This window comes from Gallinula chloropus, assembly GCF_964237585.1.
Source record: "Gallinula chloropus genome assembly, chromosome: Z".
In the NCBI taxonomy this organism is placed as follows: domain Eukaryota; kingdom Metazoa; phylum Chordata; class Aves; order Gruiformes; family Rallidae; genus Gallinula; species Gallinula chloropus.
The window spans coordinates 30,236,059-30,252,254 of record NC_140089.1 but is presented as its reverse complement, the minus strand read 5'-3'; the positions used below and the strand labels follow the sequence as shown (position 1 = coordinate 30,252,254).

At 37.3% G+C, this 16,196-nt stretch overlaps 1 protein-coding gene across 1 annotated transcript in view; it reads right to left on the bottom strand.

Moving 5' to 3' along the window:
• Positions 1 to 1,126: 1,126 nt before the first annotated feature.
• SLCO4C1 (solute carrier organic anion transporter family member 4C1) overlaps positions 1,127 to 16,196 on the bottom strand; it is a gene marked incomplete at its 5' end in the record, with an annotated part of 30,593 nt that continues 15,523 nt past the window's right edge. The window contains 8 exons of the mRNA XM_084278225.1: positions 1,127 to 1,623; positions 2,716 to 2,853; positions 4,647 to 4,711; positions 6,733 to 6,920; positions 9,436 to 9,589; positions 13,383 to 13,578; positions 15,212 to 15,356; positions 15,636 to 15,751. Coding sequence (XP_084134351.1) covers positions 1,499 to 1,623; positions 2,716 to 2,853; positions 4,647 to 4,711; positions 6,733 to 6,920; positions 9,436 to 9,589; positions 13,383 to 13,578; positions 15,212 to 15,356; positions 15,636 to 15,751 — 1,127 coding nt within the window. The 3' untranslated portion in view covers positions 1,127 to 1,498. The remainder of the gene's footprint in view (positions 1,624 to 2,715; positions 2,854 to 4,646; positions 4,712 to 6,732; positions 6,921 to 9,435; positions 9,590 to 13,382; positions 13,579 to 15,211; positions 15,357 to 15,635; positions 15,752 to 16,196) is intronic.

The following is a 16,196-nucleotide window of genomic DNA, read 5'->3' as shown; positions in this document are numbered from 1 at the left end:
CGTCTTTACTATGATTAAGTGGTTCACTACACACACCTTATAAGAGTTTTAATCTATATTCCCAAACTTTATGGAAAATCAGTGTTTAGGTCTCTAAAGGGAAGTTACCCACCTTGCTGTTCGTCAGGAAGCTACGTTGTCAGGAAGCATTCAACGAAATAGAGCAAACAAATTCAGTTGCATTCCTCCCCTTTCCTCCCCTGCCTCAAAAGCTGAAGTTTTGTACTTTCAGGCATAGTCCACTTTGGTTTATTTCCTAAATAGTTTTCTAAAAAGTTAGAGAGGCTATTTTCTTGAGCTAAATGCATAACCTCTATGTAGTTTAACAGCTGCATTTAAACAATTAGATAGAATACAGCCCACCCCCCCCAATTCTTCGCAGTAGCACTTGTTTGAAAAATCTCAGTAGAGTCAGTGAAATCAGATGAAGAGGACGCACAGTCACGTAACACAGTGACGTGCACAGCCAGTGCAACAGGTAGGAACTTTACATCAACGGATGCACATGTAGGGGTACCTTGCTCATTAAAAATTTCCAGTCAATATTGACTGATATTTCAGAGACAGGCAATAACATGTCATATCTGGCAAGAGTGGCTAATCTGTATAGCCTATCTGCTGTGCTACACAAATATAGTTCTAGCAGTGTGCAGGGTGTATGTCAGCAGGAACAACTAAACACTGTATTTTCCTACTTCTGATGCTTGCATACATACTCTTTGCTAGCTGTCAGCACTGTGCTTCTTGGAGTTGAGAAGCCTGGGACTCAACTAATTGGAAATAACACAGCATACATAGAAGTAACAAGAATAGGCTTTTATTTTCAAGTTTTATAGAAAAGTGTTAACAGTACTTAAAGGAAGAAGGTGGACAGCAGCATTCTGTACATATTTCAGATAGAAACTCAAGCACTTAAACGTTTTGCTGTCACAAACCCAGATATCCTATAGAAACTATACACACTTTTCTACAAATTCTAAGAAATGAACTCAAACTATTAAGATACAATGCAAAAATATTTAAGAATATGTCCATACTTGCACATTCCCAAGTGTATCTACAGTCAAAATCCCCAAGGCACTTGCCCAGATTAAGTGTACTTATAGTAAATTTTAAGACCATATCCCTTTAATATATTAGAGTTACTTTTTTCTCCTACTACAATCTACATTATTGCTTTATAGGCAGGTAGCAGTGGGTCTCTTGGCCCACTTCAACTGTTTTTTTTTTTCTCTCTTTTTTTTGGATCATTTTATCTTGTTTCACTTCAGTTAAGTATTAGACACTTAAAATCTGACACTTCAGTTTGCAGTCTTTCTTGGATATAGACAATGACATTAAAAAGCATGCTTATCAATCTACAGAACACTACAGGTATTTCAAATACTGAAGAACTGAAAGTGATCTTTTGTATCTCAGTAACGGTGTGCCAGAACTTCGGTACAAGTGTTGTCACAACCAAGCAATGCTTTTGAAGAGCCCCCAGCTTGCTCATGCTTCATGTGCATACAGCAGATACCATTTCTGAATCCTTTTGTGGCAGGGTTGCACTTGCTGGTGGAGGCTTATACAAACATATTGCCATGACCACAAAGACGATGGTGATGATTTTGCAAGCAGCACCTGAATACAAAGAACAGAAGAAGACTTGTTGCAGTCACCTTTAGTAGACAAGAGCATTTCAGTCATTTATAAAGTTTCATACTGTAAATTACACTTCAAGACCTGTAAATGGATGCTATGAATTTCAGTGTATTTTGCATAACTGCAAAGGGCAGGTACAGGCTGTCATCCAACTAACTTCAGACCCCACCCCTGCCTGCCAGTTTTGCTTGCAGCAGGTATTTCCATTACTTCAGCTCTGTATTTCTTCACCCCATTCTAACCCAAAGTGCAAGTCTTCCTTTCCCAGTTCTTAATTTCATCAATATTCTCTGCCAAAAACTAAAAGTCCCTACGTAGAAATCTTAAAAACATCATTCCAAATACTCATCACTAGTACACAGTGATCTTTGGCCAGCTTGGGGGTGGTGTGGGAAGCAGAGAGGAAAAAGGGACTATATTTTATCACAAATATGCCTGAGAAATAGTGAAACCCAAAATGGTGATTCCTGATTTTTCAGTTTCAATATTGATGTTATCAGATCAGTTTATCAAAAGTAAGTATCACAGTTGCTAGAAGACAGGACAACAGCAGTTACTACATATGCATGCTTAGCCTGCCTTCCCTCCCCCAAGACATAAATATCTCACACACTTGAAAGTAACAAAGTATTTAAACTGGGAACACCTGACTCTTGTTCAGAGATACTTTCAAGACCTTGATATTGATTTAGGTAAGAGAACTGAAATACGTCAAGAGGAAGAAAGCTTCTCAGACTTTAAGCTGCCAACAGACTGAGCCAGGTAAGACTGAAGTGTGTGCCAAGCCCTTAAAATCCAGTAAATAAAGCATGACACTGAATAAAGACTGAAGAGCAAAATTATTTTGTATTATTGTTATTAACAAATGTTCGAGGTCCCTTAAGAGCCATTTAATGTAGTCTTGCTCTTCCCACTACATTTTGCTTTTTTATTGTTTACAAAAAATTTTTTTAAAGCAGTGCTGCTAAACAGTAGAAGTTTAACATTTATTTAAATCTAATTCTCATCTAGTTGTCAAAATCACTATACCTATTACCTTGTACATATATCTAATATGAAGAAGCCACTTACTTATGCCCATCAGTAGGTATGCCATTCTTTCATTGTCATAAAGCCAACAGGCTCCTTTAATCTTACATTCATTAATATTCCAGAGAGTACAACTGTTGTCTATAGCAACACCAAACAAAATTGGTCCAGGAATAGTACCTAAAAGTCACAGTAAAATTTAGAACATTTGAGTTATTTGGAATAACCTTAACTAGTCTTAATGCATACAGTGAAATGCCAAGCTGATAGGAAAGACAAAATGGGATAGCCACACACTGAACGTAACGTTTTAATCAGTCACAGCAGTCATTATATAGCAAGCATGCCTTTTCCATTGCTCTCAATTAACAGGCATTAAGTGCATTAAGTGTCAGTTTATTCTTTACACAGCTCTCACTTTTTCAAGTAAGAGGTTCATTCAAATACTTGAGCTTCTCAACTTCCCCAGTTTTCACTGGTAAAGAGAAATGCAATTTAGTTTAGGAGGAAAAACGATTAATCACAGAGGATTTCAACTGACAGAAAATACAGCCCTTTCTTCAGGTCAGATAAACTAACTTGTTCAAAATGTAGATAATTAAGGTATTATGTTAAAGTGTTTGATTATACATTTTTTCCACCCCTCAGACGTAGCGAAGCTTCTAGGAAAACATTCATGTGAAATGAATAAAGTTTAAATTCTATGCAAGAAACAACTTACTAGATTTGTGTGATTTCTGTTACAACAGTGCCTTAAAGTACAAAGTTTTTGCATCCAGGTACAGCCAATTTCACGGTGACCTCTCTAGGTACATCACTGCATGTCTACCTAACCTAGCCCAGGCTGATACTGTTCGAGCCAACAAGGAGCTATGTCCTCACGACAGGTCTACAGTCCAGGACCCCTGCTGGATTCCTCAAGTCTAAAGTACAAATATCTTGTTGGTTAATAATGCTGTTAGTGGCTATCTATCTTCTTTAGCCACAGTCAGTCCAAGCAGTGAAAAAAAGCTTTCCTGTCTTCTGCTCCACACTGAATTCAGGAGTAAAGACTGCCACAGATATCTTTCATCTCACTAAAAGTTAAGGTAAGTGTTATGTAAGGGTTTAACACCACCTCCCAGCTAAATTTCTACCTGTGAGGATGTTTACTCGTGTTATGCTTTATTGGTAGAATCACTTAGCTTAATTGGGAGTTTCAATAGGCACAGAAAAGCATATCCCACATTGCTAGGTATTTTATCTCAGGCAGCAGGGAATGGCTGCAGTAGTAAATACTTTTATGTCAGTAACTCAGTAACTGAGCCTTGATTCAGTCTTTGAATTACACATGCCACTTTAAGAGTGTCCAAGACAAACAAGTTAAAATATGCCTGAGAAAATTAAAGTAACTGGTTCAGAGAATACCTGCACTTTGCTCTGTTTTATTTAAGGTGATTCACCTTTGTTACTGAGATCTTGGAGAACTGCTATTTAGAATTCAAGTAGTATATTTTGCATGTAACTCAGTCTACAAATACACGTCTACAAATTCAATAAAGGCTAAAATTAGTCAAAGGAATTGACGAGAGGAGAAAAGGAAAGGCTGCACCTATTCACTTTAAAATACGCTGGCATGCCTAGTAAGAATACAACTGTATAAGACTGTCTTTCTTTTAAATTTTGGAACATGAAGCTTTCTATTGCATCACTTTTTCTTATCTCAACTTTCAGAATAAGACTCCTGGGGAAGTGACAGCAGGTGCCTTTTGCTGAAGGAGTGACAGTTACTTTACCTCGTGCCAACAAGAACAAGAAAGGCTAAAGTGAGCACACCTGCCCTACTTAAAGAATTTGAATCCAGATGGTATCTACCTTACAGCAAGTGTATGCTGTAAGGCAGTGACAAGCTTCTTAATGCATTATTTTTTAAGTCTAGACAAAGCAGAAAATATTAAGACTATGAGGCAAATGTTTCCAGAGGAAAGTCATACCCAGGAGTCGTAGAAACACTGACTGTACTCCAAGAGCAAATGAGCGCTGTTTATCTGGCACACACCTGTAAACAAGATATGCAGTTTAAGACTCAGTAAACACGTTTTAACTGTTCGATGCCTCTGCTCTGTCCCTCAGTGAATATGCTTTGACTTAATATACTCTTTTAACCTTTTACTTACAGATGATTTTAGAAACCTGGTGTGCTGAACAATTAACCAGAGAACTGCAGTAGGTGTTTTGATAAAAGCACAAAGCAACTCCTACAGCCCATAAAGGAATTTTAAACTGAATTAGTTTAACAAAACAGTATAAATAAAGATATCTTATCTGCAGCACCCTGATACACTGTTGAACTTTTTTCCATAGAAGCACCAAGGAATTAAAGACAGCGCTAGTATGCAATCCTGGGCTACCAGCCCTCAAAGCAGCAGTGCATGAATTGAGACTGTTCCAGCACAGCACAGGGTGTTGTATTTCCAATAACCTTTATATATAGTCACATGACCTTACAATTAATCAGTTCTGGTCTATGCTATAGAAATCAATATATTGATTTAACAACTAGTAGAATTCACCTCCTACCCATTTCTTCAGATATTTCTCTAGCAACAAACACTTTATGCTGATGGTGTCTTAAAAACGCTACCATAAAGATTAAATACAACATAAATTCCTTAATTTATAGCAATTTAGTTTAAGCACTGTTTAATAAACTGTATCACTGCAGCACTAGTGTCAGTGCTTAATCAGTACTAAAACCAAAAGTAGTGAAATATTCAGGAGTTATTCCCTCATTGTGGAGTATCTATGAAGGTTAGCCATAGAAAAACATCAACAATTATCAGCAGCTACTGTTAGGATCCTCTGACCCTTAAAGGTAAGCAGAGGAAAGAGAATGAGTTTTGCATTGTGTGATTATTTTTAGCACTAGAAGACCATCACACACATGTGGGTTTACACTGTAAGTTGCAGCAAATAGGCCTGGCTGAAGAGACAGCAGAATAACGCTGGGTTGGGGTTTTTTTTACCTCACATTTAGCTATTTAAATTGTTATTTGCTTATTTAAACTGCTCTACAGTTCTCTTCCATAATAACTGTTTCTCCATTTCAGTTTAAGTGTACAAGGATTCAAAATGCCAAGTGTTATTGCTTAGAATTATCTAAATAATATTGTGTCAACTTAGTTTTGAAGATAATGTAACACTTCACATTATTCTGCCCTCAAGCTAATATGAAGAGCTGTTGATCTCAGATTTACACCAGTGCTGACCATGAGGCTACCACAAAGTGCTGTCTCAGTGTATCTCTCCCCTGACCAACCCCTGGCCTAGGCAGCTGGAAGAAGCTTCTCACCACATCTTCCCATGCGTACAACGTATGTATAGCTGAGTTAGGCATGTTTAGCTCTGGAAGTATCCAAGGCACAAATCAAATTTCAACATAAAGTGACACAACTCTACTTTCAGAATGAGGACCATGTATTACAAAAACCAAACTATCTAGCCTTTATGTCTAGAGTTTTCAGCAATTTGAAAGACTGTCAAACCACCAGACAGCTTCACACATGCTGTCATGTTTTATATTAAGAACAATATGTACAACCTATACATCAAATGAAAGGTAGCATACAGACTACAATTTTCCAGGTCAGAACTCTGAACTAAGACAGTAATCAAATGACTGATTGGCATTTTTGTTCTTTTCCTTCATATAATTTGAAATCCTGACACTACAGATACACAGACTAGTTGAGTATTTTCTTCATCCAAACATATGGCACATTTATTCCTTCTTGCTTTGACTAAAACAAACCAGGAATGCTCCCATAAAATGAGATTTTTGCTCTAAGTAGCTATTCAAATCTATTAATCTTTGCATCTACTAACCAAACAGAACTACAGAGAGAGCAAGGAGTGGTATTACTGTCCTCTGTGTCAAGTACTGCCTGCTTCCTAAGAAGTACTATTCCAGGAAATCTCTTGCACATTGGTTTAAGTCCATATTCCAAAGGAAAAAACAAACAAGTATTTCACTTATTTGAGTTTTCACAAGAATATCAGCTGCTTCTCAGCCCACTGTACCTGAGAATGGCCACAGTTGTTGGAGTAACAGCCATAAATGTAAAAACAACAGCAAAAAAGAAGAAGGTCAGGAATAAAGGTAAAAGCTTGCATTGTGTTGGACACTTCCCAGGGACAGCTTCATAGAGGAAGTCTTCTGAACCATCTTCTCTTTTTGGTTTCCCAACACAGGAACAGTTGTGGTACACCTACAATTAATTGATAAAACAAAAGTTTAGCTCCAAGAATGCCACTGACACTAAAATGGTGTTTGTTAGGTCTGCATCACATTGTATAAAAGAATAAACCCTGATTTCACAGTGTGGGAGAAAGTTTCCTGATAATCATATGACACAGTCAGCAGAACTTGGCTGATCCAGCTCATCTGAGCAAGTTACGGTTTTTGTCATCTAAAAAGCCATTGGCAGTGTCTATTTTGTGTGGAGCAAGTTTTTAGGCACCTTAGAACCAAACAGCATTAGAGGAACAGCCATGGACACCTATCTGTGCAGTATGAGCTAGGGAGCTGCTTTGGCAGGGGGGTTGGACCCGATGATCTCTCGAGGTCCCTTCCAACACCTACAATTCTATAATTCTATATGCAATGCATAGTATTAATGCAAAACCACCAACAGAGTAAGCCTTGAAACATTAGCTGCTGCAATCAAATCTTACTAAACATCAGTGAAGATAACAGCAGTTGCAATTAAGGAAGGGTAAGCTACAGTGTTCAAAATAATTTTAATATCTCTATGTAATATAAACATTTCTGAAATATAATTTTGAAACAGATCAGCTCTTTGAAAAGCTAAACACCATTGAGAGTGTCAAGGGTTGGAGCAAAGGAGGACATGTCCTTTTTCTCTTTTCCCTGTATGAGATTGGTTTAATTTGCAAAGTGTAACTTCTGAGCAAAGGGTAGTTAAAAGCTTAGTTCCCTGACAGAAGAAGGTATCTCAAAAGTCTGACATAATACTGAATTATACTGAAATACACTAATGTAGCTATTACCAGTTTATCAACCAAAACTTCTGATTTTGTACAATTCAAAAGTTATAATCCAAAGAACGGTCTTAACTTCTAAAAACTGTAACTTGAATAGGGTTCATTCTTTAGATTCATATCTATGCACTGCTATTTCTCAAGCCTTATTCTTTAAGCTTTTAGATAGCAAATATCAAGTTACAATAGTAGCAGCAAAAATAGAAAAGGAAACCACATTCTTCTGAGATGTTGGCAAATCCCAGATCACCTATCTTGACAGTCTTGGTTATAAACATGCTGGTTTTCACACTGAGCTCTACTTTACAGTAGAGCTCAACTCTCCTCCTGCCAAGCCTTAAGCAGAGGAGGACAGAAGCAATGTCATACTGCTTTTGTAAGCAGGTGAAGAGACAGTTTCATGCTTCTCATTTAAATCCAACCAAGTTTGTTTTCAAAGAAAATACTCTCAGAGAAGTGTTAACAGTAAGAAGTAGACCGTCTCCTGTATTTTACTTTAGATAATGCCTCTTCTTATTTACCATTGTCCAGAGGCACCCCCAGTTCTTTCTACAGTCCTCCCACATCCCTACTCAAGATTTTGCTGTACTAGTAGAGACAAGCACAGGAAGTCTTTCAGTTCTGGGAAGGCTTGATAATAACCAGACACTTTCATGGCTTACTAGTCCTGCACCAGGGCAACCAACTTTCTGGGATTGGAAACTCAAAGAAGCAGTCTGTAATCCATACAATGAACATATGCTTAACAATCTTGATAAGAGTTGCAGTTAAATGTCAAGACAGTTGCTGACTTCTACCTTCCTGATTATCAGTTTTATTTAAAGTACCTTTAGGTTTAGTATATATTCAGCATTAGGAAATTCACTGGAAGTAACATTTGCAATACAACACTGCACAAATGAGAAACACACTGACTGACCAACACCTACAATGGAAGAAGTCTCAGAGGAGGTTGGAAAGGGTGATGTGCCCATGAAGCCTGTAGAAAACGCAGGCTGTGAGTTACCACAGCTGTTGCAAAGAAAACTGTGCAGAAAAGAAACAGTTTACATCAGTTGAATGGATCAACTAGTGGTGTGTTTCTCCCCAAGATGATTAAAATGGCATGAAGGTCTCCCTAAGTTAGGCAGACCAGCATATGAAGATGGAGGGGACAGCAGTGTGGCTCAGCACAGCATAACAGTATAAAAAGCCAGACAACTAGCAGAAGAATTTCACTAACAGCAATGAGCTGGCTTCAACCCACATGCACCTTCCCAAGAATTATGGAGACCCAGCATCACGATGCTGAGCATGCTAGTGTTAGAGACCAGTAACAGGAATCACACTGGTATTGTGACTGAACTGAGTACTGCAGTTGGTACTCTTCATTAAGCATGGGTTATTAGTGTCATGTTTTTGATATATTTTGTATCACTTCACTAAGTCAGGAAACCTGTGCAACATCAACTGTCATAAAGTAAGTAAATTTGCTGTTAAACATTACAGTACAAGTGGAATATCTGAAAGGACCTGGTCAGAGAGTATTAGACTCCGCTGCACACCAACATTGATCTTACTTAGCCACACGTTTCACCAATTTTCCCCTGTAGGTTAACTACCACTTAGATTCAGAAATACTGCATTTTCTTGTCATATTAAGAGAAGAAAGTTTTCAACCTAGAATGCATCTTGCAGGAGACCAGAACAGGCCGTGTCGGCTATTTTCATATCGTAAGGTACCTTTTCCATGTTGTTAAAAAGTTGTGATGCACATCCTGCAAAACAGGGAGAAAAGTACTGGACTTGATCTCTGCCACACACTGGGTAGTACACAGACTTCAAACATCTGCAGTTGGCATTGCACGGAGCTGTTAAGTTATATAGCGTGCCTGTTCTGAAAGGTAAAAGTGGCTGTTAATAAAGTAATTTAAAACCAGCAGTATCTAAATAAGTAATACAGTATTTATAGGATAATAAATCTCAAAATATTCAATGCAGGTGATTTATACATTTAATTGTGTAAAATTAAGCTATGTTTCTAGTAGTTATAACTCTAGAGGGAATTCTTATTTATTTTGTACCTTGTTACTTTTGTGCTATTATTACTTCCATAGATTATTCCTCCAATTTCCACTCACAAAACAGATGATGAAATTCTGTGTCCCAACCCAATTCTGATCTCCTCTCCCACACAGTTATACACTTGAATTTGTTCAATTTACAGGCTAAAAAAAATAGCATTAAAAGCAGTGTTTGGTGTTCTTTATTCTGTTGAGCAAAGTTGTTTTTTTTTTTTTTCTGGTTTGCACTCAAGTCTCTACATTTTACTACCTTTAACACTGCTATGCAGACATGTAGATTGTTCCAGCACCAAGATGACTGCATGTGCTAAATGCAGAGTGCCATGACATACAAGCAAAGTCTTATCACACCCCAAAAGACCTTAAAAATTTTTAACCAGCCATTTAGGGATTAACTACTGGAGATTTAATTTAGTTCTTTCTTATTATAACCACAAAACAAAGAGTCTCAGAGACTTGTGTGAATGAACAGAGCTACAGAAATGGTCACTGAACCTTCAAGTTCTCTCTCTTTTCTTTCAAGGTTCCTTCAAGTTTTCAAAAAAATACTTGGCTAAAGAACTTGGTAAAAATAATTCTCTGAAGGGTTTACCAGATGAAGTAAACCACATTAGTTCTGTTTACAGACTAATTTAATAATAAGCAGAGTTACTACAAAAACCATACTTGGTTCATTAATGTATGAACTCAAGTAATCTGTACTCATACGGTTCTCATACTGAACTTACAAAAGCCTTCTCCACCCCCTCACCTCCAGGCTATTTTTCAACAGACAAAGAATGCTTGCCATAAGGAATTTCTTCATGCTCCCCAGAAAAATGAATCTGCATCAATTCCTAAGTGAATGTTCAGGGCACTCATGAGTTATGCTTTCAAAAGAATTTGTTCAATGGCATAAGCAGGAGTCAGACACTTAGCTATTCTTCCACAAGCTTATGAGTTTGCTATAGTTATTATCTATTTTCATTGTTTATTTTTTCATGGAAAGCAGTTTCAGAACTCGTACTATACTAGTGCCACTAACTATTTTGGTGCAGGTCACACGTCCAGCAAACTACAGTCCAACATGTAACACTGAATTAGATAAAATGGAAACATCTTTTATAATTGGTACTGAGTGGGGATACTTATTTCAGGACTGGTAAACTCCAAGTTGCTGTAGGTAGGAGGTCTTCAGCGACAGTTAAACTACATAACTCTGGAAGTTCCACATAACCATTTTACACAAATTAACTGCATTTAACATGGGACAAAAATGCTGTTGACATTTTGTCAACTGCTCATTATGTAGTATAGAAATACTGTTTTCTTTACAGCTTCTTCAGTATTTAATGGCTATATATATATTTTGCTCAACATGTAACAATAAGCATCCTAGTTTTCACATTCTTAAACGTGCAAAGTAATCACACAGCTAGCATTATTTCAGACACTGAAACAGTGCCATATTTTAAGCACCAAATGTCAGCACTGTCCTTTGACTGTATGCCAATTGATACAGCAAGCTGTAAAAAGGGAAGGAGAATGAATGGTAACTTGGGCTTTAGGGATAATTTTTTTTTTTTTGGTCACCAATGCATGAATTTGGTTTATTCATTTTGCATGCCTTTTGGAAAAGGAAATACAAATGAGTGGTTAAAGTATCACAGGATTAATTTTCAATTATTCAAGAACTGGAAGCCTGACTGCCTCTGAGCCCTCTCCAGGTCTGTCCCATTAACATAAGGTTAACTATTTAACTGTTTTCACAGTTACCTAAATGAGACATCTGAAATATATATATGATTAGTCTTTAATGTCACTCTTGGAATTTTGGGGGAAAATTCTGTAATATTTTTCAGTTATGCTTATGTCAATGATTCCCTTAATCTAGAAAATTAGTAGTGTTCATGGCCTGTGAACCTAGTTGCCTCCATGAGTACAATATGATCTTCCTGCATTTACCTATTTGTTATACAGTCATTTCAAGCCAGTCAAAAGTACCCAGTGAAGAAACTAAATAAGCCTAACTGAGAAGATACTTATAGTACTTTCTTGGAAGTATTGCCCATTTGCACGTGCATTAGAGGCTACAAGACTAAGCTCCCCCCAACCAGTCTTCTGCATTTTCGTGGTACACTTCATAATACACTTGAGAAGTGCAGACACTCTTTTCCCCATCCTGTTTAGGTTGAAACACCTTTTAATGCATTGGAACACAGCTCACAAATTCTGCTTTTCCATGAGACAGTCGTACCTAGCCGTCTTCTAAAATGAGGGACTGGGGAAAACAACAAAAATGTATCAGTAAGTTATTTGCCCACATGCACAGCACTCTGCTCATACTTGTAATTTTTTTGAATGGCAGCTGGCAATCCCTAGCTACCAGCCTACTAAAGTTATTTAGCACAACAGCATCTGGCTCTTTGGCAGATCCATAACAGCTGGAGGTGCCTCTGGCTCTGTCGACTCATGACAGAGTAACCAATCACTTGAGAGCAGTTTTGGCACAGCTAACTGCTTGCCTCTTGCTTTTAAACATTGCTCATGCTACAGAAATGTGTCCTATTAAAAAATTACAATAAGTAGAACACTAATCTCATAGTCTATTCCTAAATAAGGCATGATTGGGCATTTTATACAAGAGAGTGCTTATACTGATCCCATACATTTAATGCTGAAGTTTTAAAAGTGAACCTAGAAATCCATTCTCTAAAGAATGCTTATCCTTGTAGATTAGAAACAAGTATTGCTGTATTTTTACTGTCACTTTTCTGACTTTTTTCCTCACTGCCATACTGGTTTCTAGAGTAGGCTTTCTTCACAGCAATGGGAAGAACATTGATCCTCAAATTTTTATTAAAATGATCACAACTACCCAAAAAGAAGTGATAATACAATGTTCATACATAATGAAAATACAATCTGTTTAGACAATGGAAATTACATATTGTTTAGAGAAGTCTCTGGTGTGTTAGCAAAAACCACTTTGAATTACATTTCAGTTAACCATGTTACTCTACCTATTTTATTCTTCGGCTATGTTTGAGCCATGCTCTCTTTGCATTAAATTTCTGCATGTATCAGCTATTTTACAAGGAAAGGAAAGAAAGACTCCTACATAAATAGAGGATAGATGTGCAAGAACCTGATGCTACAATTTTTTGGTTTTGTAGGGAAAAATTTGCGATCAGTTTAAGTCACAGTGCACCTCAGCGCACTCTCATGAAATTGCAGCTTACCACAAACTCCTAGGAACAAAAGCCCAGATTGTAAAGAGCCAGTTAATGAAAGACACGCTACTTCCACAGCTACACAAAACTAGCTGTAGGCAATACCATGGTTGCTACACCTAGAATTGTTACAGAAGCTGTTTTTTTTTGTTGTTGTTGTTGTTTTGTGGAGTAGGTCCAGAATTCTCAGAACATAACTGCAGGCAATGTATCATTACATTTTCTTAACAATCTATTACATAAATATTTCAAGACTACAGTTTTAGAGTTCCATAAAACATTTCAGTTTCCTAGATCAAGGTAAAATGACTTTTTAAAGGCTTTGTATTCTGCAATGTAGCTTATTATTTTAAAAGTTAACACCAAACCCAAGAGCGCATTAAAATATATTTACCCATTATATGTTTCAGAGACACCTGCGAAAGGTTCATTCCCACATTTAGCAAATAAAAACACTGTGTTTAATAGCAGGGCCACTGAACAAGTGCCTATCATGAACTTGATTATGCTTTTGCAATCCATTTTGCACTTGGAAACCAAGATGCCACTTATGACTTGGCCTAGTGCTGCTGCTGGAATTAATACAAGCCCTAGAGAAAAACAAGACACCAGCAATTACACAAAAATGAAAGATATAATTAGTGAAGCAGTTTAGAGTGCAATTATAAGAAAAAGTCACAATAGTTATCTGAAACTTAAGATGCAGTCCACATGATGTCATTTTCAACCATGCTACTAGAATCTGCAGGAATCTTTAGCAATATATTCTACCATTACATTATCTTTAGCTTTTCCAGAAGTTCAACTTGATACTGTCATTTATAGTTCTCCAGAACCCAAGTTCAACACAGCAAAACTAGATTGAAGTACTACATACTGGGCAGGAATCTGACTACCACTTCAGGTGCCAGATGTATAACTGAGTATTCTTACATGGCTAATCTATAGTACAACACAGAACTCGCTGTAACTTGCACTGACTCAAGACAGCTAATCTTAAAGACTGGCAGAACTGCACAGGCCAAAGACACCCATAATCAAAGGTAGCTTGAAAAGTTAGCGTGGTATTTGGTAACACTTAAGCTGGCTACCTCAACATTACTTCAGGGACAGCAAGCTTTCAACATTAATAAAGGCATTTCCTTAAAGCTGTACGTTGGATTAATGCTGTCAGTGTTTTCAGCTAAAAATAAATTCAGACAAGGTCTACAGGCAAGAAATGAACATTCACTTTTCTGCTTTGCTACTGATTACTGTTTAACAACAGAGCACATATTCCAGTGTATTTCTATGTAACTTAAAATATATTTTGCTTTGAAGCAATGATGTCTGAGTAGCAGTAGTACTGCATAGTATTATCCAGGGGGAGTAAGTAATTTAGACAGCATCTCCCAAATATATTTCTGCTGGAGGAGGACTTCAACTAGTATGTGCTTACATTGCAGTACCATACAGTTGAAGTAATTTAGCAAGATGTGTTCCAGAAATAGTCTGCCATAGGCCAACAGATGCTTGCAGTACCTGCCTTGGTCTGGTTGCTGTTCTTCAGAAGTAATTGTATCAGCATTAAACACATCAATCTGCCTAGCACAGCTCTCCCACCGGGTTTTGCTATTTGTTTCTCCAGTAGCCAGCTTTTCCTTGCATTCACCTAGCCTACTTATTAAATCTGTTAGGAATAAGTGACAGTAGGTTGACTATAGAAGCAGCAACATGGTAATTTCATAATTTAGCCTGGTTAGTCATTTTATTATAAGCTTTATCACCATAGTGTTATGGTGGAACTAAAGGAGGGAAAGGCCAAGTCAGGCCCTTACTTGTGGTAAGCACTGTTTTTTTTCCAGCTGCCCTTCATCTTGCTTCCTTTAGTAGACACTAAGGCTTAATGTCCTTCAGCTGATCTTAAATGAGGAAAATTAAAGTGTTTTCTACTGAGAACAAGGAAGTACTCAGTTTCAGCAGGACACAAAATTGTCATTCTGCTTGGAATACAAGTATCAAGTCTGAGCTTACAGACAAGTAGCTTTGCACCTGTGATAGACTAATTAAATACCAGGATTTTCAGGCAAAAATAATATAAAAATAATGCTGTGCAAACTGCATCTCATGTAAGTATACTCAAATACCTCAGATAAGCATAAGATACCTACATAAGCTTCCAACTATAGTGTTAAATATATTGCACTGAACATCTCATTAAAATTTAAAAATAGAAGTCATTACCTCCAAGAGTTGCTGAAAAACTTGGTGTTTTTCCAAACTGATTTTCTATAAACTTTGGTAGAAATGTGGCAAAGCCAGTGGCAACTAAAGCTTCTGAAGAACTGGCTATTATTAGGCTCATAAGCACTGGATTCTTCAACAGTATCTGTTGAAGGGAAATTAGCATGACAGGAAGTTATTTCACTGTAGTACCACGTAAACTAGAGGTCAGTATATTTTAGAAGTAGCTATCCATGTCAATGTTCATTAATGGGCTTTTCTTGCTTTAATGATCTTAAACATCAAGAAATTGAATATGCATTACATTACCAGTAGCACTAGAGACTTCCCTACAGCAACACAATAAAGAAGCAACTGGTTTATTTGGGAAAAGTAATTTCAATTCTCAGAATATACCCGTTTTAGCAAATTCAGATTTCCTTACCAGGAGAGCCACCGGGAAGTCTTTAAAGCTTTCTCCAATATTCCTGGTCTCAACAAATACCTCACTTCCATCATCATGAGTTTCAGAGATTTTTTCAGCCTGTATTTTTGCTGTTCCTACAAATGGGTGTATTGTGACAAAGAAAACACTGAATGCCTGTTCTCTTAAAGTCAGAAAAAGCATCAAAATAAGCGTTTCATTTTTGTAGGAAAACTAGTTTTATTGGTGCATGTACCAATAGAAAAACATGTAATGGCTTTGAACTGAAAGAGGATAGACTCAGATTGGATATCAGGAAAAAATTTCTTCCCTTTGAGGACGGTGAGGCTTGCCCAAACAATTTGCAGATGCTCCCTCCCTGGAGGTTTTCAAGACAAGGTTGGATGTGGCTCTGGGAAATGTGGTCTAGTGGAGGATGTCCCTGCCCATGGCCAGGGGGAGGGGTTGGAACTAGATCATATTTGATATTCCTTCCAACCCAACCCATTCTATGATTCTATAATAAGTTCAATAATGTATTACTGCAGAAAGAATGTGGCTGAAAGCATAATGTTGCCACTG